General features: G+C 45.1%; 3 protein-coding genes and 1 long non-coding RNA gene across 4 annotated transcripts; all 4 read right to left on the reverse strand.

Moving 5' to 3' along the window:
* Positions 1-250: 250 nt before the first annotated feature.
* On the reverse strand, positions 251-3930 carry LOC133907668 (phosphatidylinositol 4-phosphate 5-kinase 5-like). Its single transcript, XM_062349735.1, has 3 exons — positions 2841-3930; positions 1040-1298; positions 251-947 (listed from the first exon to the last, which is right to left on the reverse strand). The coding sequence occupies exons 1-3, from the start codon at positions 3770-3772 to the stop codon at positions 774-776; spliced, it is 1365 nt and encodes a 454-aa protein (XP_062205719.1). The 5' UTR covers positions 3773-3930; the 3' UTR covers positions 251-773.
* A 3695-nt stretch (positions 3931-7625) lies between these two features.
* LOC133907413 (putative casein kinase II subunit beta-4) lies at positions 7626-11530 on the reverse strand. The gene is made up of 5 exons (XM_062349456.1): positions 11152-11530; positions 8962-9180; positions 8579-8688; positions 8319-8484; positions 7626-7943 (listed from the first exon to the last, which is right to left on the reverse strand). Exons 1-5 carry the CDS (start codon positions 11300-11302, stop codon positions 7810-7812), a joined length of 780 nt encoding a protein of 259 aa, XP_062205440.1. The 5' UTR covers positions 11303-11530; the 3' UTR covers positions 7626-7809.
* A 1926-nt stretch (positions 11531-13456) lies between these two features.
* On the reverse strand, positions 13457-23711 carry LOC133907414 (calcineurin B-like protein 1). The gene is made up of 8 exons (XM_062349457.1): positions 22997-23711; positions 22651-22733; positions 21801-21860; positions 21564-21672; positions 21429-21481; positions 14546-14626; positions 14340-14452; positions 13457-13808 (listed from the first exon to the last, which is right to left on the reverse strand). The coding sequence occupies exons 1-8, from the start codon at positions 23073-23075 to the stop codon at positions 13745-13747; spliced, it is 642 nt and encodes a 213-aa protein (XP_062205441.1). The 5' UTR covers positions 23076-23711; the 3' UTR covers positions 13457-13744.
* Positions 20791-21422, reverse strand: LOC133907415 (uncharacterized). The gene is made up of 3 exons (XR_009907960.1): positions 21211-21422; positions 20903-20998; positions 20791-20806 (listed from the first exon to the last, which is right to left on the reverse strand). It is a non-coding gene; the product is annotated as an uncharacterized LOC133907415 (long non-coding RNA).
* Positions 23712-24259: the final 548 nt, after the last annotated feature.

A 24259-nucleotide genomic window follows, 5' to 3' on the forward strand; every position in this document is an offset into this window, starting at 1 on the left:
AAGTGGTGGTCGACCACCAGTAGCCAAACGGTGGTTGGTTTCTATTTTTTGGTAATGTGGCAATCACTGATGCGGACGATATTGACTTAATTCTTGTTAATAGACAATCATTGCGTGAGTCATGTCGCTAGTCTCCAAATGACCTGGTTTCAAACAGAAGGGAAAAAAACTAGTCTCCAAATGGCAATAGACTGCTTATATAAACTTCTCCAGCTTGTAGAGGTAACACTTCAATTTACAGTAACACATCAACCACCAAAACAACAGGAGGCACTCATGATCATGATATCTTTGTCTTCTGGTACAAAGTACAAATATTGGCGGGCGGCATGTGGTCTCTCCAACCAGCATTGCCGGCGACCGCGAAACATGTAGGTTCTGTACATGCTTGAAGAGAGACAAGAAGCATATGTTTTGTCTCCTGATGGTGGGGTGTATATCATCATATCTCTCTAACATAAGGTGAGTATTACACTGAAGAAAAAGCAGGAAAAAACTACTACTGACCTCAACCAGTTGCCTTCGACAATGGAAACTTCTCCGAGCAAGAGTTTTGCTGCGTTGCAAAAGACACCACAAAGATGTATGGAAGGGATGGCGGAAAACTCGGTGTCCTCCTGATGCTTGATGCAACGGCAGCCACTCAGGTGTCGCCATGGCCCGATGTTGGAGGAACTTCCCCTATTGGGAAACCGAAGGTTTTGTCGGGCAATTGGTGATGTGATGGCATCGCGAAGCAGCTCCATGCCAACCACCATATGTTGACTTCATTGTCACACTACAGATAGTGGTAGATTGTCACCGTTATTGGGGGTGCGCTTCTGTGCAGCCTTCACGGCAGCCACCCTGGCTGCATTGGCTGCTTTATTAGCTGCTGCAACAGCCTTGTTCACCTTATCGTCTACTCTTGGGACATCATAGGCCTTCTCTGCAGCTCTTCTTGCTTCCTTCATAGTATGACACAGTCAGGAATTAGCAACTACAATTATGCCATACATCATGTGAGTTTGACAGCTAAGGTGACCTTCAAGCACATTACCTGCACTGCGTTAAGGACCTTGGAATGGTTCACAGCAACAGGCGATCCAGGGATAATGTTCTGGGTGCTTAAAGTGTCAAGAACTCCACTTTGCCAGTGGCCTGCTTGCGTCTCTCCATTCCTGAAACTATACATGCCTAAACCCTGTCTTCTGCCCTCGTGCCATGCTCCCTCATATCTATGTCCATTAGCAAAACTGTAGACTCCAAAGCCATGCATCCTATCAGCAAAGTACTCTCCAGCGTAGGTGTCACCATTCCTTAACAGAAGTTCACAAAACGTTAGTTCAAAGCTAAAGCGATTCCGGTTTACCTGGATGCTACAGCAAACAGCATAAACACAGATACAATTGGACCAGACTAAACTAGAATAAGCATCATGATAACATATTCCAAACCGAACCATGCAAAGTTGCTTATTTTACATATGATTAATTCAATATTAATATAATAGTGGCATGAAGGGTGTCTTCAGTTTTGCTGTCACTGATCAAAGCGAAAACAAAGCCTAAATTGGATTCATATTGAAAGAAAAGAATAACAGAGATAACTGAAGAAACAAAAGTGAAATCAAGGGAAACATAAAGTTGTAAACAGAAATAACCCAATGAAAATCCTATCATGGCTTTAAAAGCATAAGATGGGTGCACTGGAAAGATGTACTAGCACAACGCCACAACATAACTAACATACATCATGTACGGCATAATATACTACCTCACAACAGATGCCAAAATTGTATATACTATGATTTTAGGAAACTGTTAAATGAACATGTAAAAACAATAGTGATAAATCTGCCGTTTTAGAAGTAGCCAATTCATAAGTGGCAACAAAAAAGAACCTCCAAGTCCAAACATACCATGATGCAATCATTCATGACTAATATAACCCATACCCAATCAGACAACAAGATAATACAACATTGAATAAATAAAAATTTGGAACAATCTGCATTTATAAACTGAGAGAATGACATGGACAAAGCTTGCGACAAATGAGCCCAATGATGTGGCCAGGTCCCGACTCATGGGTCTAGAAACCTTACTGAACAAAGTTTTAAGTCTAATGAAAGATAATGCAGAATTATGATAAACCACATGGCTGACAATAAAGTTCAGATGAGCAACACAGATGCAACATAACCAACATGATGGCCTATTAATGTCTTTTACTGTTACACGTTGCAATGACCACTTGCATAAGAGATAAGCTGAAAAATAAGAAATTTCTTTCCCTTTTGGAAAAACTAAAAATTTGTGTTGATTCAGGATCTTACAGGATCCACCCGTTGTCCACAACTACAACTTACTCCACTTGCAAGGCTCTACCACACAGAGATATGCATATAAAGGGCTCATCTAGGCACTGTTTAGCCCTTCCAACAGACAAGAAAGAAAAAGAGGTGAAAGCAGATTAGCATTTTCGCTCTTTTCTACCAACTACTGAATTTGATTCCTCTTGTTGATTATCTGCTATGTCACCAATGATTTTAACAATATGGGTTAAGAGCAAAGAGCAACAATTCAAAGGTTATATCACGGTATACCAATTGCAAATGTTTGACAATCAAATATGCAAAGCACTGAAAACAGTCACGAGAACTAATCATCATATGTTATAGCTAAGACACTAAGACACTAACACATTTAGCCTATTTTACAGCAGCACATGAACATTTTATAACAGCTATGTCTATATGATAAAAGGGATCGTACGAGCATACTAGTGACGTTTTGACTTGATTTCACAACAATCGCAAAATCTCTAGCAGAATAGGAAGTACACGTTCAATTCCACACCTGAAATGGTAGTGGCCGAGGCCATGCTTGACGCCCCTCTTGAATTCCCCAATGTACCGGCTGCCATCCTCGCAGGTGTGCACGCCATACCCATGGCTCTGCCCATTCGACCACTCTCCGGCGTACACATCCCCGGTGTAGAACCTGTAGACGCCATATCCGTGCCTGAGCCCCTGCCGGTACTGGCCCCGATACCGGCTCCCCCTCGCCCACGTCTCGACGCCGAAGCCGTCGTACTTGCCGTTGACCCAGTCCCCCTCGTACCTCCCGCTCATGTAGTAGTAGTAGACGCCGCTGCCCGTGCACCGTCCGCGGTGGAACTGGCCCTCGTAGACATCGCCGTTGCTGTACACCTGGACGAAATGGCCAGTGGTGGGGCTGGACGCCGATGCGGAGGGCGAAGAGCCGATGGACCAGAGGATGGGGGATCGGCGCGCGCGGCGGAGCGGGAGCGGGAGCGCGAAGGGTAGGCGGGGCAGGGAGAGGCAGAGGAGGAGGAGGAGCGCGCAGGAGAAGGCGGCGGCGGAGAGGAAGTCGGCGAGGAGGGAGCGCGGGAGGATGGTGGGGGATGGAGAGAGGAAGTAGAGGGACGGGAGGGAGATGAGGAGGAGGATGCGCAGGCGGAGGTGGAGGCAGCGGAGGAGGTGCCTCGCCGCCGCCGCACCCGCGGTGGGCGCCCCCGCCGCGGGCACCGCCTTGCGTCTCCGCGGCGGGGTGAAGGGCGACGGAGAGGGGCGCGTGGGGGTGGACGTGGAGGAGGTCATGACGACGGGCCGCTTGTGCGGGGTGGAGGGCAGCGCGTGGTGCGGGCTTGACGGGATGTGGATGCGCAGGGAGGAGGGATCGGGGACAGGCGGGGGCGGGGGTTCCGTCGCCGCGGCCGCCTCCGGCGCGGCGGAGACGGCGGCGGGGAGCAGGTGGTGGTGTTGCATCTAGTCGGAATCGGAGGTGAGAGTGGGGTTCGGGGTCGGTCGGGTCGGGTGGTGGGGGTGGTGCCCGGCGGAGGAGAGAGACATGGGCGGGCGGGCGAGGCGGGGGATGGTGGTGGTGGTGGGGCTGCCGCCTTGCGCTTTTTCTTTCTCCCTTCTCTGCACCGATTTTTCCGGGTCTTCTGCCTCTTGTTCGCTCCCTTCACGGCGGCGTACCCGAAATAAAAATGATCGGCTGTTCCTAGCTAGCTTATTTGAGATTATGTATCCTAATAAATTAAAAAGTATTATATTGACTATTATATATAATAGATTATTAGAAAACGAAAATTTAATCGGTATCATGTGCACCATATTCTTATAACGTAGATCTGCTCCTGCTTCTCGCTAGTTTTTTTTTTTCATTTTCTTTCTTCAGCAATTCAGTTCTTGTGTGTGCAAATCAAATTCTAACCAAAATGTATGAAATGCACATTGAATTGATAGATAGAATCAAATTTACATTGAAAAGCTTCCAAAATATTTAGTTTGAAAAAATAAAAAGCATATACGTAAATAATTTCATACTATTATAACTATATTTTTATTAGAAAATAATGATCAAAATTACATATTAAAGACTGTGAAAAATCAAAAGCGTCAAGTATTTATGACCGGATGACGTACTAAAATACTCAATACACTAAAAATTGAATTTTTTTAGTTGCAAAGTCAACCAATTGTAACTTTGATCATCAATTACTTGTTATATATTAAGTTTGAACATTTAAAAAGATACGAATAAGTATATCTAGAAAAATAGTTCATCAGTTTTTACACTTTATAAAAAAAATCACAATAGATTAGTGGGCCAACTATGTGCTTTTGAGGACCGTGTAGACATCCAAAACAAATTTTATTTTATTTTATTTATTAGTGACTGGAGGGAGCAGAGCGGAAATTTAGTAGTATAAAGTTCGATTGTAGTTCAAGCTCTAACAAATAGCACTTGCTAATCTTGCTAATAAATGAGCAAGAGTCTCCCAATCATGCGCGTGGTTTCGGTCAAAACGAGTAAGGCAAACATTTCTACTTCTGGATGTGTGAAGTTGAAGTCCGAAATCGTGGTGCAATCTAGAATTCTAGACTGGATCAGTGCCCAATACAACCATCGAATCATCGAATCTAGAATTCTAGGCAATGCATCTGCGGCCTCAGTAATTTTGCAATCTAATGGAGCTGTAATGATTGAGAACGCTTATCTAAAATGGAACATTATACTTCAGAGGTAACGTTCTTAAAAAGATGTGAACAATTCACATATCATATGCAGAGGCAGTCGTCTTCTAAAATTATATTTTGCACGGTATATATGGTTACAAAGAGAACCATAAATCACTCCAGCCTTGGCATGTACTTCTAAGTCCCACATAATCACCGGTAGTTTACTGTTTCTACCACTCGAGTTTAAGGGTTGTAATGGGTTGGATCAGGAACGGTGGAGCGAGAACACATCCTACTCGAAACCTGAGATATCAAATCCGATCCGACCCCAAAATTATAATCAGGTGCAAAAACATATCTGACCCTAGCCCCGGTGGGATCTGAGACCTGATGGGCGACTTGAAACCTGATGGTAGTGTGGGCCACCAGCCATAGGCGAGGGGAGGCACCACACAAGGGAGCAGGATGAGTGGCTATCGTCAGCCCGCCACGCCAACAGGCTAAACGCCCAAGCTATCGCCCGCCGAGGAGCCACCACCTAGAGTGTTAGGAATTATTGGGTTTCGGAGCCTATGGGTTATCCGTAGGTGCAAATTAAGCTATTGTATCAGATCTAACTCTAATCATGCTTCAACCCGATAGCCCTGCAGTACCATTTATACACCCAAACCCGAACCACTGCCGCCCTTACTAGAGTGGTCGGCGCCCTTGTGGTGGTGACACATGGAACGTGCAAGGTGACCGGAGCGGACCACCACAAGGATCGGAGTGGCACACAAGGTCACGATGGGGCAGACAGTTACATACATACAGTTGCTCCAATATTGTGTGCTTCACGTACCTTACCTTGGATCTGAACCTGAACGGAGGGAGGAGGATAGCAACAACGAGGTGAGATCCGGTCGTCCTCTCCTCACCCACAATTTGGCCCCCGAAAAGTGGGCCCCTCGCCACCCTCGACCATCCATCCTCGTCAGCATCAGCTTGTTGCTTCTAGCCTCTGCTATTCCTGTGTGTTGATGCTGAAAAAATTGGCCACCTCCCTTCAGCGAATTGAATAATCATGGCATTTCTCTTTGTAGATGATATTGTTTTCTAAAACGATCTTAGGATATCTATCTGTCTATTATATTATTATTTAAAATGAAAAAAAGAACCACTATATTCGCTCTCAAGTCTCAAAATTACCACGTTAATAAAAAAAGAAAATAATTCATATCAAATATGATTAATAAATAGCTAAATTTAGAAACCAAAGAATCTCTATCAACGATTAATAAATACCTAAATTCAGAATTAAAAATTATGATAAATTAGCTGTTCGATTTCTATATAGTTTGGAAAGCAAAATATCTAAATCAAAATATTTCAAATAAAATAAATTAATAATAATTAAAATTGGGGTTAGAGAAAAAAAGAATCCATGTCAAATATAGTCTTATAAAAAAATTATTATAAAAATTAAATACCTAAATAAAATGTCCATGTAAAATACAATTAATCAATAGCTAAAATTCATAATAAAAAAATATTATTATTTTTCAAAATTCTTACTAAGATATTAGATTAAGAAATATCGTGTAACTCAAAGTCATCACATCAAACAGCCAACAAGTAAGACAAACCTATTCTAATTTTAGTTAGGTTAACTACACCTAACATACGATTTTGATAGTTGATTAAAACATATACGAATTGAAACAACATAGGTATAAAATTCAGATACAAGCTTAGAGTATAAATAGTTTTCTTTTCCATTAACATAAATTTTTTTTCTAATTTTATGTGTTTTATAGCTAAATGACACTAACCTTGCAAAAAACTGAAGAGATTAATTTTTAATCAAAGATTATTTTAATAAAATATTACAGCTTTATTAGCCTAGACCACATTGGTTATATATTGCATGCTAAACATTTGTTGAAAGTTGAGCGTCATGGCGTGAACTGCAAGGGAAGATGAAATGTGCGACAGATTCTGGCTGCATAGGTTAAAATCCAATGTCGCGGTACTGTTCATCCTCTGACTTTGCAGAAGCAAATCAGAGGATACGAGTCCATTTTTAAGGCATCCCGGTATCCATGGACCAGACTCGAGTAGTACTTGCATATAATTGCAATGTTCCTGTAGATGCAAGCCGATTACTCATAAATAAAATAAAAGAGTTCGTGTTCTTGATCGAGCCATCCGCGATGGCAGCTCGCATCAGTGCGTGCAGCAAGGAAGAAGGAAACAAGGGCGACGGCAAACGGCCAGCGCGCCCGGCGTGAGCACCAAGGGTGCACACTTCAGTCCGGCCGCGCGCCGGAGCATCTGTACGACAGCGACGTTGCCATTTGTCAACGCTAACATTTGTCAGGGTGTACAAGTGCCTTCATGGCTACAAGTACAGGCAACAGCTAGCATGTACTCCTACCATTCTGGTACAGCTGAAGCCTGAAATACAAACTGACCAGAGCACTGAAAACAACCGTCGCAGGGACTGCGGACAAGCCTCCAAACAACATTTAATCACGGCAGTGACCTGACAATAAATCTAGCTTACCAGGGAGCGATGAAAATTTATCCAAATATAACACAAAACACGAGCATGTGAAAGATTTCATGTAAAATGATCTGAAAGCTTGAAGATGGGCATTACTTGATCAAGTGGGAAAGAGAACCTGAACCTAGGGTCGCAGGAAAGTGATTTCAGAAAACAAATACAATCGTTCATCAGTTACAGCAAGATTCAAGCTCGCAAGTTCTTACATCAACAGGCCACAACATTTTTGGGCCACAATGATCTCCCCCTAGAAACTACGTAAAAGGAAGCTTCGGCTGATCATGTAACTCTATCATGACTGCTTGTGAAGTTTGAAGCCGAAAACCCTCGGAACATATTGCTGCGATGGCTTCTGTGGCTTCAAGTGTGGATAGGTCATCAGGAAAAGATGAGGGAATGTTGTCCCGTAGTATGCTCCGTCAATGTCTTGGCCAAAGTAAGGGAGATACAAGGGCAAACAGAACATTGACACTAGAATGCAATTACCAAACAGATGTCTACTGATAATCATTTACTGCGAAGAAATTTACTGAAAACCAAAACTCTAGTAATCAAGAAAGAAGATCCAATGTGGTTCACTAACATCACTAGCATGCTGGCATGGATATTTGAAAAAACATATACAATATTAGAGATATATAGTTCCACGGTTTGAAAAGATAGGTATAATTGGAGATTGCAACTAAAAAGAACAGCATGAAACGGGCCAAGTCGTCCTCTTTACCACTCACCAGAGGTAGACGGATTTATGGAAATATCACAACAAAAAACTTATGTATGCCAAAAATATCATAAGGATACTGCCTTGGTACTTGGATCTTGGATAGTGAAGCTCTTCACATTTTGGACAATATATCTTCACTGTGCTTGATCTAGGAATATCTGATTGCCCCGCTGGAAGACAGGGCTGCCCACAGCAGTACACTCTAGGGCACCTTCCAAAGTCATAATTCTTGAACTTCTCCAACTGCAGCAAATGAAAGCAGGATTATTCAATATACGAGTGAGATAAGAAAGCAATGCACCTCTTGATGCCAGTCATAGGATCAAATATAGATTACCATTGCAGCCAGACCCTTGCTGGTTAAGATGTACCGTGCATGAATTAATCCATACAGCATCTCTGCAGATGACTCAATCAATTCATTTTGCTCCTCAGTGAACACATCACCTGTACATAAATGGTCCCCACTTACATGAGTTCAACAATGCACTTAATATGTACCTATTTGTGGATTTCGAAATACAAGAGGCATATATGTACTGGTTGATTGAATTGGTTCTTTACGAAGTGAGATTTAATCAACATAAATAAAGAATGCAAAAAGATAATTAGGTGGTATGAAAATAAGCTACAGATTACAATATGCAGAAACAGCACACCAATGGTTCATTTATTATATAGTTATTAGATTACTAGCTTTCTTAAGAAAAACAATCTCACCGTTAGATGACTCAATGTCTAAGATGAGATCAAGCGCATAATCATAATATGGCACCTGATTACTCAGACCACACAGGTTGAAATCATCTTGTATATAATCATCATCAATCTCACAGAAGAATTCATTGCCTCGCAAGCTACAGAACCATGAAATCCAAGATGTGTCCTCTCCCTCAGAACCACTAACATCAGAATCTTCACTGTCAGTTTCAAATTCCTCTGCATTCCCAAATGGAAAAAATATGGTTAGGAGGTGCCCAGTGATTAAAAATCGATTATGCTAATAATCATAACTATTGCAGTTAAGAAACAACAAACATAAGCAAACTATTGACAAAAAACTATGAGAATTTAAGTGTCTTGCAAGTTCAAAGAATGATCTAACAAACAAATGTATATTACAGACATTCCATATAGATCCATAAACCAGAAAGCAAAGCATACTGCAGCATACACAAACCAAAAAAGAATATTTTGGTATCAAGTTGTTCCTCATAAGACTGAATTTGGTACAGTAAGATGATAAACAATGACACTCTCTAGAGTTTCTAAAGTTTTGTCAAAGGTGTGGTCACGCCCTGCATCAAGGTATGATAGTGCCAAGTTCCAAGCATTACCGGAGATGAACAGATTAACGAAAGAACAAAAGATGTAAAATTCTACAGACAACATACAGCTACTGTTAGATATATATAGTATTCATATAAGGGGTTTTGTGCACATTAACACATGTACATGTATATATACTAGCCTAGGGCCTCCAGGGAATATAAGTTGCTATTCCTAACAGCTACATCCAGGGGAGACAAACACCCTAAGATCTAACAAATATAAAGTGGTTATTTGTGTGAATAAGGATCTCTTGTTGGGTGGTTAAGATGCTGGCTTTATGACATGTTGTGGGCTCAATCCTCCCTTGTAAAAATGCTTTATTTCCTTGAACAACAAAAACAAAATCTTTCCATAATCTGAACGATGGATATCCTTTTCTGCTAACCCAGCCCCCATTCCACAAGTTCATGGTTCCACCCTAGCTATATATATAGGTCAGCAAATAGTGAAACACTGAATCAAACAGATCAGTATCACAGTGTTCAGTTTGTGGAATTGCCGAAATGATCTGCTCTGTTTGATTCAGAGAAGGTTTTGAATGCATTTGATCAATCAGTTTGTTGGTCAGCTCCACATGGCAAAATCGACCCAACCAAAATCAACGACACATGCAACACATCAAAGAGTGAGATCAGCCAATGCCTCCTGCACCGTAAGGCACCAAAACATAAGATCATTCCACACACCAACTTCTGCAATCACTTCCTGCTGCCTCCCATCCTATTGCCTTACCTTTCGTTCATCATGCTTCTCTCCCTACTTCATCATCTAAATGATGGGAAAGCTAAATTTTTACTGCTCAAAAACACTTTTTTTTTCAGTTTCATTTCAACCTTGTTTATTTTCCATGCCAATAGAACACCCCATAAAGAAGGAAAGAAACCTATAAAGGTATAAGTCATCATGCTGCAGCAAGTGCTTCCAGTATTAAAGGGACTCACTTACAGATAAAAGAAGCTTGAGAGTTCCAATGGCCCAACTGACAGCTCGTTAACCAAAAACAAGAAAATAGTCAAACATTGTCAAGCAGACAAGGAATTATCCAACAACGAAAATGCTAAACCTTCTCTTTCCGTTTGTATATGTTATATGTTGCAGTAGCCTTTGATCCATCTCAGCCCATATGCAAACCAGCTTAGTCGCAATTACTATCTTGACATTTACATGTCTTTCCTTATTGTAGGTTTCGACATGCATCCGGATCCTATTTGGGCTAACATTTAAACTATTTACCCATTTTCACCCATTTCCTAATTTATATTGAATAACCATGCTTAAATCCTATGCAACATGATATTTACGTGAAGCTCGAATGGAAAGTACACCATCTTCGGTTTCAGGCAATGCACTAAATCACTAATGATACGAGCTTATCATTTGAAAATGGACACAAAATGGAAGCCACGACATATAACTACAGCACACTAATTTTCACCATAAGATTCTACCCGAAAAGGCACAGAAGACGCATATTTCAAACAAAGCAGACAATGCGGCAGCAGAAAGCACATACACAGTGATGAAGGTCATCAGAACAGGTAACAACAAGGAAGCTTCGCGAACGATCTAGGCTCTTACCACCATCGGACACCTTTCCGGCCTTGCCGAGCGACGCCGGCAGCCTCCCGGAGGCGAGGCGCTCCCTCTCCTTGACCGCGCCCCTGGAGGTGGACGGCGACGACCTCTCCAGATGCTTCTCGAGCGCGTCCTTGATGCGCTTCCGGTCCATCCCCGCCGCGGCGCCGATCCCCGCACTACGCGCCGCTGCTCCCGCGCTCCTCCGCCCGCGGCAGCTCGAGCCTCCGTCGGCGGGAAGTCTCGCAGGTCGGCGCTTGCGGATGCTAGGGTTTGCGCTGGCTGCGCAGGCGGGGGAAACGAGAAATGGAGAGAGAGAGAGAGAGAGAGAGAGAGGGGGGGGGGGGTGTGAGGGGAGAGAATGGAGCGAGCCCGTGGGCGTACGTGGGGTGGGCGGGCAGCTGATAAAATTCGGGCAGGTGCCGGGGGTTTCCCGCAAAAAAGGACAGCCCACCTCTGCAGATATTTTACTGAGTTTTTTAAATAATATTATTTTATTCGAAAATTATAAAATAATAGTATACTTTGTGTGCCGACAATCTATGTGACGGTGAGTCTGCGGCCTGTCTGCACGCTAACAGTGTGTTTGAGGACCTGTAAACGCTGATAGGTCTATATTTCATAGATGATATTAAAAAAATTATAATTTTTTTATATGATTTTGTATAGAAATGATTTTTATATGAAATTATAGTTATTAACGAAATCTGAAACTTTGTAGTTGGATATTTTTCTATTTAAATCTGTTTAGATGCACAAAATATGGCTAAAATTACAGATCTAGTTTTTCATATCTAAAATTTATAATCACATTTTAGCCATTTAAACATATTTAAATAGAAAAGTGTTTAGCTAAAAAGTTGCAGATCTTATTGAGATGAACAATTTTCATATAAAGACCATCTTCATCCAAAATCATATAAAAAATTATAAATTTTCTTAAAATATTATTTGCGAGCCACAAGACCTATCGGCATTTTGAATACTGATCGGTCCCTAGACACACTCGAGCCTACTGCTAGTTAGACTGTTAACATGCGAAATACCGACAGGTTCTTATCGATATTTAGAGTACCAATAGATAGATATTCTTCAATTTTGTAAATTTAAGTATTATTTTTATAATTTTTTAATAAAATAATACTATTTAAGAAAAATCTATTTTACTCCACTTCTGTTTGAATGCGTGTACCTCATGAGTTTTTTATTTTATATTTCAAAAATAAAAAATTATAAAAATAAAAAATTACAAAATTAATATATTATCGTCCTTCCAACGGACGATAGATTTAAAAATAAAAAAAATTATGTTTCATTGCTATCAAAATAAAAAAAAATTGATCACGACAGGAGTCTAATTCTGCATTTGTTTTTTTTTAAAACGGACACATATTTTTTTAAAAAAATCAAAATTTAAAAATTTTAAAAAAAATCCCTCAGTGTCAGCTCTTGGGCTGAGAGGTGGCCCAAGTAACTCTTTACCACGTGGCCCAAAGCCCACTTCCTTTCTTTCTTTTTTTGGGACACGCAATACTATCATCTACACCCAGTTTCCCACGACAAAATTCCACTAAAAGAGAAATCATGTATCTCAAGTTAACACAGATATGTGAGTCATACACAACTCTGGTAATTGACAGTTTCAAAACTAGTGAGTTTAATGTCATTAAACAATCGTTCTGCAGTGATTTAGTGGGAATGCACTCACAAAAATGCAGGCAGCCTACAAGTAATGTTAGCAGCAAGATAAGATGTTTGTGAACTTCTCAAATTTGCACATGTCACATCAGCTATCCTTTTCTGTCTTCGATTTACTTTGGTTCCCTATCATGCTCCCGTCTCATCCATCAGAGCATTACTCCATATCAGCACAGCAAAAACTAGACAGTTATGAGATAATGCTAGCCACCATTCAGATTCCAGACGGCGAAGAAAACGGAAATCGATTCATCACCATGACAGTACATGCATGACGTATGTTAACGTATTACAGCCAGTGTTACAGACACCGTGTCCGTCGTATTCTAACACCCCTATCGGATTTTAAGTAGTATTTCACTTGTCCAAATTTAAATTTTCTTTACCAAATTAAACATTTAAATCTAAATTGGATTCCGACACTCGTGTTTGTGTCCGGTTAATACTGATTACAGCACATTACTGTGATAATCGGTTCAATGCCAAAGCGTGCATGCGGCGCAAGAAGCTAATCTCGAGAGCTTCTTTGCTGCCATTGACTGAAAGTTATCACATGCTCCGCTGCAGGAAAGTGATGCTTAATAGAAAACAATTATGCACTTGGAAACCAGAAAAAGGAAATATCGCAGTGCTACTACTGACATATAAACCACAAACACAGGCAAATTGCGGTTTGAAAACAGAAACAAAATGTTCCATCTCTGAAACTAATTCTCAATCACCAAAACAAAAGGCATTAGCGTCTTGCGTGAAAACTACAATATCACACACGTTACGTACATCTGTCTGTGGCAGCAAATTTGACGCACCCTTAGTGTCAGCCGCAAGAATATACCCTCCATGTCATGATACCACGGAGAGCTGACATATATCGTGTGCATCAATGAGAGAATTGTAGTCATGTAACGAGATCATCAACCTCGGAATTGAACACAAAGCTGGGGAATGTGGTTGTTATGTCCCTGAAATATCAAGGTAAACGGTTAGCACGTATTTCGGTTCCTGCAAACTTAAGTTCATGAAAAGTATGCAGCAAAGCAATATTTCAGGTGGTCTAGGAGAAAAATAGCTTCTAGTCAAATTTACCACACTATGACACTACCATCAAATCTCTAGAGAAAGGGGTCCAGAAGCAGTGGCCTTTTAACAGTAGATTAGTTTTTGCAACTATCAGGTGACTGAAATAGAACCGTCAACATTCTGGACTCTTCCAGGCAAATAAAACGTGCTTGTCGCTGCTAAGCAGCATATTAGATAGCACCTCCCTTCTTTTCTCTAACTTGATTTATTCAGGCTCTCATGCTCCCAACATCTTTTTTTTTTTTGGGAAAAAGTCTCTTATGCTCCCAGTTATCTTAGATATTTCAATTTTTTTGCTGGCACAGGCATCAATTAGGCTTCAAAATGATACAGCATTGATTTATTTAGGAATGAGGAGATAAAGATAATGTCCACAAAATGCTTGCAAATTTCTATTTCTCTATCATACTCACTTGAGGTATGGCAGGGTCATTATCTTCATCAAGGAGGGGTTTCTTGTGACAAAAGTCTCCCACTCTGTTCTATCTATTTTCCCATCCTGATTTGTATCAGCATCCGAAAATGTCTGTGATCACCATATAATTCACTGTAAGTCTTAAGTGACAAGAACTGTTTACAACTAAAGTAACCAGTAAATTTCTGATAAAGAGTTGAAAACCTTGTCCAGGATTGTCTCAACAATCTCATCAGATAATCTCATTTCTGATTCCCCTAAAAGGGCAATTAACATCTGTTTCACCTGCACAGGAGGATTAGAATGCAAGTTTTAGTTGCACAATAAAGGACAGTAGGCTTTTCGGAGTTCAGCAGCAAAGTTTTTAAGGCGTTGCCTAGGCGACAAGGCGCATTTGTGTTCCTGGGTGTCACCATTGCCATATTGGCACGCATATGGCGTTAGCCTTGTTGTGAGTTAATCCTGCATGCCATTTTCTTTGCATGTGCATGGCTATTACCATTTGCATTTGCGTGAGTTAAGCAGGAGTCTAATTCGTTGCATGTTGGCTATTACTAGTCTTTAATTAGCTGTAATTAGCATGCGTGGTGGTGTGAGTTACTGGCTCTTGAGCCCATGTCTGCATGTTACTCCTTTCATTATAAAAAATCAGAAAACGCTGCAAAGCAAGCCCAGTTCAGCACAGCAAAAAAATATTTTGCTCATGTTCTCGCGTGTGTTCGGCTCGGGATTTCCAACGTTTGGTACCAAGTCTGTGTTGTCGATCCAAGTGCAGCTATATCATCATGGGCTCCTAAGGGCGCGCAGTCGAGGACTCCTCCACGCTGAGGCCGCCGTAGCTCACCGACACCTCCTCCGCGCCGGCCACGGCACCGTGACGACGGTGGCCGCGAGATGGTCGTGCAATGCGTCGTCAATGAGGCATCAGGCTCGGTGGTCTACCCCACACTCACACGGACGAACTGCACCAAGTGGGCGCTCGTGATGCGGGTGAACCTGCAGGCGCAAAACCTTTGGGAGGCAATCGAACTCGACAGCGGTGACTACCGCGACGATAGGCTGGCCCTGTCCGCCGTTCTCCGCGTTGTGCTGTCGGAGATGCTATCCACTCTCGCCGTCAAGAACACCACCAAGGACGCCTGAGATGCGATCAAGACGATGCGCATCGGCATCAAGCGTGTTAGAGGCAAACGCACAAAAGCTGCGACGTGAGCTCAGCGAGATTGAGTTCAAAGATGGAGCGTCGGTCGACGACTTCGCCATGAGGATCACGATCCTCGCCAACAACCTCTGAGTACTGGGTGACGAAGTCACTGATATTGAGGTGGTGCGAAAATTTCTGCAGGTCGTTCCAGAACGTCTTCAGCAAGTCACCATCTCCATCGAGACCCTCCTTGATTTGAGTACGATCTCGATCGAGGAGGTGACCAGTCGCTTGCGCGCTGTGGAGCAGAGGTACAAGCTCGACTCTTTGAGCAGCAATGGCGGGCAGAAGCTACTCCTCACTGAGGAGGAATGGCTAGCTCGCATGAAGAAGCGCGATGGTGAGGGAGGATCCAGTAGCGGCGGCAATGGCGGCTCCTATCGTCGTCATGGCAAGAAGCGTGGGCGCGGCAACGGGCCGCGTGACAGCAACACCATCACGTCCAGTCCAAGGGGTGGTCGGGACAAAGGTCAAAACTGTGGCAAATTTGGCCATTGGACCAAGGATTGCCGTAGCAAGCTGAAGCGGGCTAAGGCCCACCTGACACAGGGCAATGACGACGAGCCCACGCTTTTGATGACCAAGGCTTGTGTTGCATCGCCCGCCACGTCCACTCCACAGTTGGTCGAGGCGAAGGTATTCGCACAGCTGGATCGAGAGGAGGACCGCGACAATCGGATGTGGTACCTCGACACCAGTGCCACAAACCACATGATCGGGTCGCGCGCTACCTTCTCCGAGCTTGACTCCGGAATCCGAGGCACCGTCAAGTTCGGCGATGGCTCCATCGTCGACATTGAAGGGCGCGGCACGATCTTGTTCGCCTACAAGACCGACGAGCACCGCGTGCTCACGGGGGTATACTTCATTCCCCAGCTCACCACCAACATCATCAACATCGGCCAACTTGACGAGAATGGCTGTCAGATGCTGGTTGACGGCGGCGTCCTGCAGATCTAGGACACAGATCGACGACTACTAGTGAGGGTGAGGCGCCCCCCCCAGCAGGCTGTACATGCTCAGCCTCGACATTGCGCAACCGGTGTGTCTGTCGGTAAGAGGCTCAGAGGAGGCATGGCGCTGGCACGTGAGGTACGGGCACCTCAGCTTTCAGTCCCTGCGCAAGCTCTCAAAGCATGCCATGGTGCGAGGGCTACCGCGGATTGATCACATTGATCAAGTCTACGATGGGTGCCTCACCGGGAAGCAGAGGCGAGCATCCTTCCCCAAGCTGGCGAAGTATCGCGCGGAGCACGTCCTCGACCTTGTGCACAGTGACCTCTATGGGCCGATCACGCCAATGACGCCAAGCGGCAACCGCTATTTCCTGCTGCTGGTGGATGACTTGAGCCGCTACATGTGGCTTAGTCTCCTCGCGAGCAAGTACCAAGCTCCTGCGGCAATCAAGCGGTTCCAGGCCATGGCAGAAGTGGAGTCGGGAAGGAAGCTAAAGGTACTCCGCGCCGACCGCAGTGGCATGCAACGATAGCTCACGGCTCCCTATTCTCCGCAACAAAACAAAGTCGTTGAGCGCCGCAATCAGACGGTGGTCACCATGACTCAAAGCATGCTGAAGGCAAAGGGCCTCCCCGGAACATTCTGGGGTGAGGCCGTCTCCACCGCTGCCTTCATCCTCAACGTGCACCAACTCGAAGCATCGATGGCAAGACTCCATACGAGGCATGGCATGGCGTGCGGCCAACGGTGCATTTCTTTCGCACTTTTGGCTGCATCGTGCATGTCAAGAACATGAAGCCCCACCTGAAGAAACTAGACGACCGCAGCAGCCCGATGGTCTTCGTCAGCTACGAGAGTGGCTCCAAGGCGTACCGGGTGTACGACCTCGTCAGCAAGCACGTGCACGTGACGTGCGACATCATCTTCGATGAGAACACGGTGGGACTGGAACGGGTATGGCGAGGTTGATCCGGTGAGCACAGGGGAGCCGTTCAATGTGGAGTACACTACGGTGTATGCATCTGGGGCGGTGGAGATCGACAACATGGCCAGCCACAAGGAGTCACCACAAGCGCCAAGCACGATGGACACGACAACCCCTGCAGCACCGAGCGTAGTGGAGTTCGTATTGCCACCGGTAAACCCAGAGGAGTACCTCGACGTCGATCGCGATGATGCTCCACTCCGGTTTCACACCATCGACAACATCCTCGGGACAGTCTCTCCACGCAAGCTTGTGCTGCGCGTTCTGGACTCTGAGCTGCTCTTCACTACGACTGATGAACCAACCTCTTTCAACAAGGCAGAGCAGCATGAATGCTGGCGCCGCACAATGTTGGAGGAGATGAAGTCGATCGACGGCAATGACGCATGGGAGCTCGCTAACCTCCATGCCGGCCACTGACCCATCGGGGTCAAGTGGGTCTTCAAGGTGAAACGCGACGAGCACGGTGTCATCGTCAAGTACAAGGCGCGATTGGTGGCAAAGGGATATGCACAATGCCCTGGGATCGACTTCAATGAAGTGTTTGCCCTTGTGGCACGCATGGAGTCTGTGCAGGTTCTTCTGGCCATGGCGGCACATGAAGGATGGCAAGTCCACCACATGGACGTGAAGAGTGCATTCCTCAATGGCGTGCTCACAGAGAAGGTGTACGTGGTCCAACCACCAGGCTTCGTCCATGACGGCGCCAAGCGCAAGGTGCTCAAACTGAAGAAGGCCTTGTACAGACTACGCCAAGCATCAAGGGCATGGAACTCCAAGCTCGACGACAGCCTGATCAAGCTTGGCTTCTAGCGGAGCACCTTGGAGCCCTCCATGTATGGACACGGCGAAGGTGCATCCTGTCTCCTCATCGACGTGTACGTCGATGACCTGAACCTCACCGGGGCTGGTAAGCTTGTGATCTGCAGATTCAAGGAGGAGATGCAAAGGTTGTTCAAGATGAGCGACCTTGGACTTCTAAGCTACTATCCCGGTATCGAGGTCCGTCAACGCGCGGGTGGCATCACCATCAGCCAGATAGCCTACGCGCGCAGGATCTTGGAGAGCAGTGGCATGACCAACTGCAATCCATGTCAAGTGCCCATGGATACGCGACTGAAGCTGAGCAAGAAGAGTACAAGTCGGCCCGTGGATGCGACCAAGTACCGCAACATCGTCGGCAGCCTCCACTACTTGGTTCATACCCGGCCCGACATCGCCTTTGCTGTGGGGTACGTGAGTCGTTTCATGGAGGAGCCACGGGAAGATCATCTCGTTGCGGTGAAACGTGCCCTACGCTACATCGCTGGGACTCTGAACATGGGCTGCCACTATGCAAGGAAGCTCGACGAGCGGCCACAACTATCAGGATACAGCGACAGTGACTTGGCCGGCGATGTCGATGACCGTAATAGTACCACGGGCGTGCTCTTCTACCTTGGCTGGAGCCCGATCAACTGGCAGTCGCAGAAACAGAGAGTGGTGGCTCTCTCTTCCTGCGAGGCCGAGTACATCGCCGCCTTCACCGCAGCATGCCAAGCTGTTTGGCTTGCCCATCTACTAAGCGACATTAACGATGGCAAGTCCGAAGCAGCACCGTTGAATGTGGACAACAAAGCAGCCATCTCTCTGTGCAAGAACCCGAGGTTTCATGACAGGAGCAAACACATTGATACTCGATATCATTTCATCCGGGAATGCATCGAGGAAAGCAAAATAAACATCAAGTCCGTCAACGGCGAGGAGCAGCTGGCAGCCATTCTCACAAAGCCTCTCGGGCGTGTCAAGTTCATGGAGCTCCACGTGAAGATCGGCGTTGTCGATTTCAAGTATAAGCATCAGGATTAGGGGAAATTTGTTGTGAGTTAATCCTGCATGCCGTTTTCTTTGCATGTGCATGGCTGTTACCATTTGAATTTGCGTGAGTTAAGTAGGAGTTTAATTCGTTGCATGTTGGCTGTTACTAGTCTTTAATTAGCTGTAATTAGCATGCGCGGTGGTGAGTTACTGGCTCTTGAGCCCATGTCTGCATGTTACTACTTTCATTATAAAAAATCAGAAAACACTGCAAAGCAAGCCCAGTTCAGCGCAGCACAAAAAAACATTTTGCTCGTGTTCTCGTGTGTGTTCGGCTCGGGATTTCCAACATTCGCCCATGTCTCCATGTTACTCCTTTCATTATAAAAAATCAAAAAACGCTGCAAAGCAAACCCAGTTCAGCGCAGCACAAAAAACATTCTGCTCGTATTCTCGTGTGTTCGGCTCGGGATTTCCAACACACCTTAGGGTGTTAGGCGTCACAAGGCGTCGGTTTGTCACCTAGGCGTTCGAAACGGACGCCGCACGAAGAGGAATGGGCCATGCGGCAGGGGAAACAGGGAAGTCAAAGCGCGGGCGCAGGAAATCAGAGGGAGCGGTGGGAAATTTTTGAAGGGACACATAAGAGCTGAGAGAGGGGGGGGGGGGAGAACTCAACGCGCACCTGGAAGCGTGGGCGATGGCGGCGGCCCAGCGCTGCCATCCAGCAGCTTCTGCTCCAGGTCCGGCGCGTCGTCTTCGTGTCCCCGCCGGCGTCTCCTCCCCATCTCCGTCGCCCCGCACCCCCGACGGCATCCTCCTCCTCCACTCCTCTTTTCACCTGCAACTGGTCGTCGGTTCTGGCACCTCTTTCCGCTTCCCATCCCCAACGGCCCAGCTGCTTCCAGGAGGCCAAATCGAGGTGCATGTCCCTGCGCCCTTCCTCTGCTTGTGCTTGTGCTTTGCTCTGATGTGTGCCGTGCTTCAGAGGAGTAGTATGCTTATTCTCCTTCTCCCTCGCACTGCCATGCTGCTTGCTCTGCTCAGATGTGTGACTGTGTGCTTGTGCTCAACGCTGCTTGCAATGCTATAAACTTAGGCTTTGCTCTGTGCTATGTGCCGTGCTGCTAGCCTGCAACTTGTGTATTAGTAAATGTACTGTTTTTTAGTGCTTTATGCTCCGCTTATGGACACTGGTTGTTGTGCTATGTGATGGACTCTTTGTTTACAACACACGAAGGACATGGTAATGTTTTTAGCTTTGCAAGTGCTTGCTTAGATTAGTGTCTTAGTGCTGCTGAGTAGTATCATCTTCTAGGCTATTTTATTTATGCATACTACTCAGCTACTGCTCTTTTTATGCAGTAGGCCAGCAGCCAACAACACAATGTTGAGTCCTGTTTCTGCTGCTGCTGACTATGATCCGATGACTGATCCAAAACGGAAGGCGAAGTCAACTGATCCGGGCTGGAAGTATGCCTATTGGGCAGACCTTTCTAACCGATGCAGTGACATGTATTCTCTGTGGCACACAAGTTAAAGGAGGGATAAAAAGATTGAAGCAACATCTGGCGGGTGGCTATGCAGATGTTAAAATATGTGAAAGTGAAAAGCTTACCACTGAAATTAGGAAAGAGATGGGGCAGTACTTGAGAGATCACAAGAGGAGGAGACATCTGTTCCTATGTGATGAGGAGGATGGAGACCTCTGTTCCTGTAATTCACTTAGTTGTTATTGCTGAATTGCTTATTATTCATGCAGTTTGCTGCTTTGGAGAAGAGCAAAGAGGAGGGACACACAAGAGGGATGGAGAAGAGCAGTTGGAAAGGGGAGAATGGTTTGTGGGCTCAAGAACTGGCAGCAAACAAGGTGTGTATGTGCTTTGCGGTGTCTTTAAAATGCTTAGTTGATGAAATAATAATTACCCGCTTCATAATGCCTAGCAAGTGTGTATGGCGTTGCCTAGGCATCCGCCATACTCGCCTAGGCGTTATGAAGGGGGTGGGTCACCGCGTCTCATCTTGCCGCCTTAAAAACCTTGTTCAGCAGTACATAAGCGTATATGCCACTGGCTTATCAAGTAAAAATTAAAATTCAGAAAACATGAGCAGAAGCATAGATACCAAAAGAGTCCAGAAATTACCTCCTTCCGCTCAATAAACCCTGTACCATCCATATCATATAGCTTGAACGAGACTGTCAAGTAGTTCAACCTTTTAGAGAGCTAGCATATGACATAAAGAAAAGCCAAGGTGGTACAAAAAACATAAAAACTTACAATCAATTTTTTCTTCCATTGGGATGTTTGGATGAAATACATTTAGACCTCGGACAAAGTCACCAAAATCGATGACACCCCTTTTCTTGACATCAAAAAGGTCAAATATCTGGAAGGTCAATTTCATGTAAGTTTAAATGATGGCAGTAGCATTGTGCCTGAAAGCACAATACAATAGTAATATCCCTATGCAACATACCAAAATTCAAATGAGAAGGTAGCCAAGGGGATGCATACCCGATTGGCAAAAAGGTTTTCCTTCCTCTGGTTTTTAAATAAAGCAAGCTGGAATTCTTCCTGCAGTGTAAAGTGATGAAAAAGATTATTCATTGTTTTTCAAGCTCATGAATTAAGTTCCTGATGGCATCAAGATGATGGTTCATGATCAATTAGGTAGTAAGAAATAAAAAATTGTATCTGTATGACCGCCAAAATGACAGTTCATAAAAAAAAATTATGTATGGACTATGGATACAAGACATACAAAATAAATCTGGAATAGAAAGACATTCCCTCTAGCGGTGTAGCATAAACAGTTGGCTTATTTGCCAAAAACAAATCTTGGCTTAGCCAAGATATGAACGACAGGGGATGCAAGAAATTGCTTAAAACTTCGAATAGCTACATTATTTCTGTAAGTCCATAAGTTGTGATGGCATCTAACTACAGGCTACGCAACTAACACGGAAACTATGTTTTGCCAATTGTATTTTCAACTGGCAGAGTAATAAGCATGTCACAATGTGATGTGCAACAGGTAAATATTAATTTTCAAGCAGTTTCATTGAGTTGCCTTGCAAGGAAGGTTGGTGAGGAACAACCATGGGTAGAATGAAAATACACGTTTGCCTAGAGTGTGAAGGAAAATATAGATCTTGGTGTCTACAAGTAATTCATGATAAAGGGCGTTGCTGCATGAGTTCTGTAGCTGAGTAGACAATATGCAGGATGACAAGGTTCAATATCTCAGTCAAACAAGCAACAGTGCAAGCTAATTAAGAATAGTGCTCACGTTCCTATCTGGTGTTCATATGTGCCAAACTGACAACACGATAAGGAATGACAGGGATGTCGTAAGAAAGGATACCTTGTTGATGAGGCCATCGTCGATAACCGAACCACTTATGCTCTTGAACAGCTCGAATAGAGCCTCAACTTCACTAACGCTGACTACGTGAACAAACAAAAAAACTTAAGAAAGATCTAGTGACAGCAATGAATCAATTACAGAAAGCAGAAGGAAAATGCAGCATTCATCCGATACTCCTACATGGATGTCTAGGATACACTAGCATGCTAAAAATTTGACATTTCCAGCCCAATCCGAACCACCAGGCTATTCCAAAAAAAAAAAAAAAAAAAAAAAAAAACATGAAAAGGGACGCGTGAGTAGGTCGCACGCATAGGGTAAGGGATAGGATCGACGAACTCACAGGATGTCTGGGAGGCGAGGTGCACGGGGTCCTCGTAGCCAGGGTGTTGCCGTTTCGCCGTGGAATGGAAGCACCCCATCGCCGCGCCGCAGGAGAACCAAAACCAGTTACTGAATCAATCGCTCTGCTAACCCCGGCGCGAGCAACCGCGCATCCACCAAGCACCTCCTCCCCTCACCCCCACCGCTAACAACAACACCGCCACGCTCCCACCCAGAACTGGGCCGGCGCTCGCAGCCGCCTTCGCCCGTAGAGGCGTCGGCGAGGGAACGAGAGAAGGTGCGGGCGGATCTGGTCCGTCGAAGCGCGGATGCTGGGGCTTCTGCCGGCGCCTGGCGGCTTCTGGCGAGGCGAGGCCACCGGGCGGGGGAAAGTAGGCGACGCGACGGCGACTTGTGGAAACTGGGCGGAAGGGACGGGACGGGAGCGCACTCTTGGTCTGGCACGCGTCGGACCCGAGGACGAGACGGGAGTTGAACCCTGCCCCCCCCCCCCCCCACCTGGCCGGGAGGTGGGGGCTCCGCTCTTCTTCTCCCGTTCGGCGTGTGGGGCTCGGTCAGCCTCCGCGCATCGCATGTGCGCGCCCCTTTCTACGCTTCTGCTGCTGGGAAAAAGCCAAAACGTGCGGCGAGAAAGGGAGGCGCACGCACCGCCGGTTCTAGAATAGCAGGCGCACCGGCGGCTACTCTCGGTCGTCGTTGGCCATCCCGGAACCTGGAGAATCACGGCGACCACGACGGCGCACCTGGAAATTTGAATTATTCTGCTTCTGTGTTCTGACTCCTTTTGATTTTTATCAAGTTTTCTTCTGACTCGAGTAGCCGCGTGGATATATTATTTGATTTCACCGTGACCATGTCATGATTCGTGCGTCGTGATACCTGGTGCAGCGATGGATTATTATTATACTGCAATTATTGTACGTGATTGTGGCTGATTGACGGAGGGTTAACCCCACTTGATGTTCGATTACAAGTTGACAGCGATATACCTGTGGTGATATCGTTGATCTTTAATTTTGTATATTTAATTTTAAGTATATGTTACGTGAGTACTGATGTTAATGTGTGTGCGTGTCTACGTGTTATACTAAGGTTAAAAAAAACTTGATGTTTGATTTTGTCGCTGGAGACTTAGTTATCACACCTTTATTAGCCGAGTGGCGGATCAAGTCAAAGTGGATGGTTCTCCCAGCAATGTTTGATTTTATCGCTGAAGACTTAGTTACCACGTCTTCATTAGCCAAGTGGCGGATCAAATCAA

This window comes from Phragmites australis, chromosome 24 (genome assembly GCF_958298935.1).
Source record: "Phragmites australis chromosome 24, lpPhrAust1.1, whole genome shotgun sequence".
Lineage (NCBI taxonomy): Eukaryota > Viridiplantae > Streptophyta > Magnoliopsida > Poales > Poaceae > Phragmites > Phragmites australis.

Bases quoted from the DNA above. Each gene is read 5' to 3' on its own strand.
- LOC133907668 (XM_062349735.1), bottom strand. From the start codon at position 3,772: ATGCAACACCACCACCTGCTCCCCGCCGCCGTCTCCGCCGCGCCGGAG. The intron at 1,299-2,840 runs GTGTGGAATTGA...ACTTCTGTTAAG, and splicing joins CTCGGCCACTACCATTTCAG to GAATGGTGACACCTACGCTG. The intron at 948-1,039 runs GTAATGTGCTTG...CATACTATGAAG, and splicing joins AGGTCCTTAACGCAGTGCAG to GAAGCAAGAAGAGCTGCAGA.
- LOC133907414 (XM_062349457.1), bottom strand. From the start codon at position 23,075: ATGGGGTGCTTCCATTCCACGGCGAAACGGCAACACCCTGGCTACGAG. The intron at 14,453-14,545 runs GTTTTCAACTCT...TGGTGATCACAG, and splicing joins TTGAGACAATCCTGGACAAG to ACATTTTCGGATGCTGATAC. The intron at 13,809-14,339 runs GTGAGTATGATA...TTGATATTTCAG, and splicing joins ATGACCCTGCCATACCTCAA to GGACATAACAACCACATTCC.
- LOC133907413 (XM_062349456.1), bottom strand. From the start codon at position 11,302: ATGGACCGGAAGCGCATCAAGGACGCGCTCGAGAAGCATCTGGAGAGG. The intron at 8,485-8,578 runs GTAATCTATATT...CATTTGCTGCAG, and splicing joins GCAAGGGTCTGGCTGCAATG to TTGGAGAAGTTCAAGAATTA. The intron at 7,944-8,318 runs GTATCCTTATGA...ACTTTGGCCAAG, and splicing joins AAGATCCAAGTACCAAGGCA to ACATTGACGGAGCATACTAC.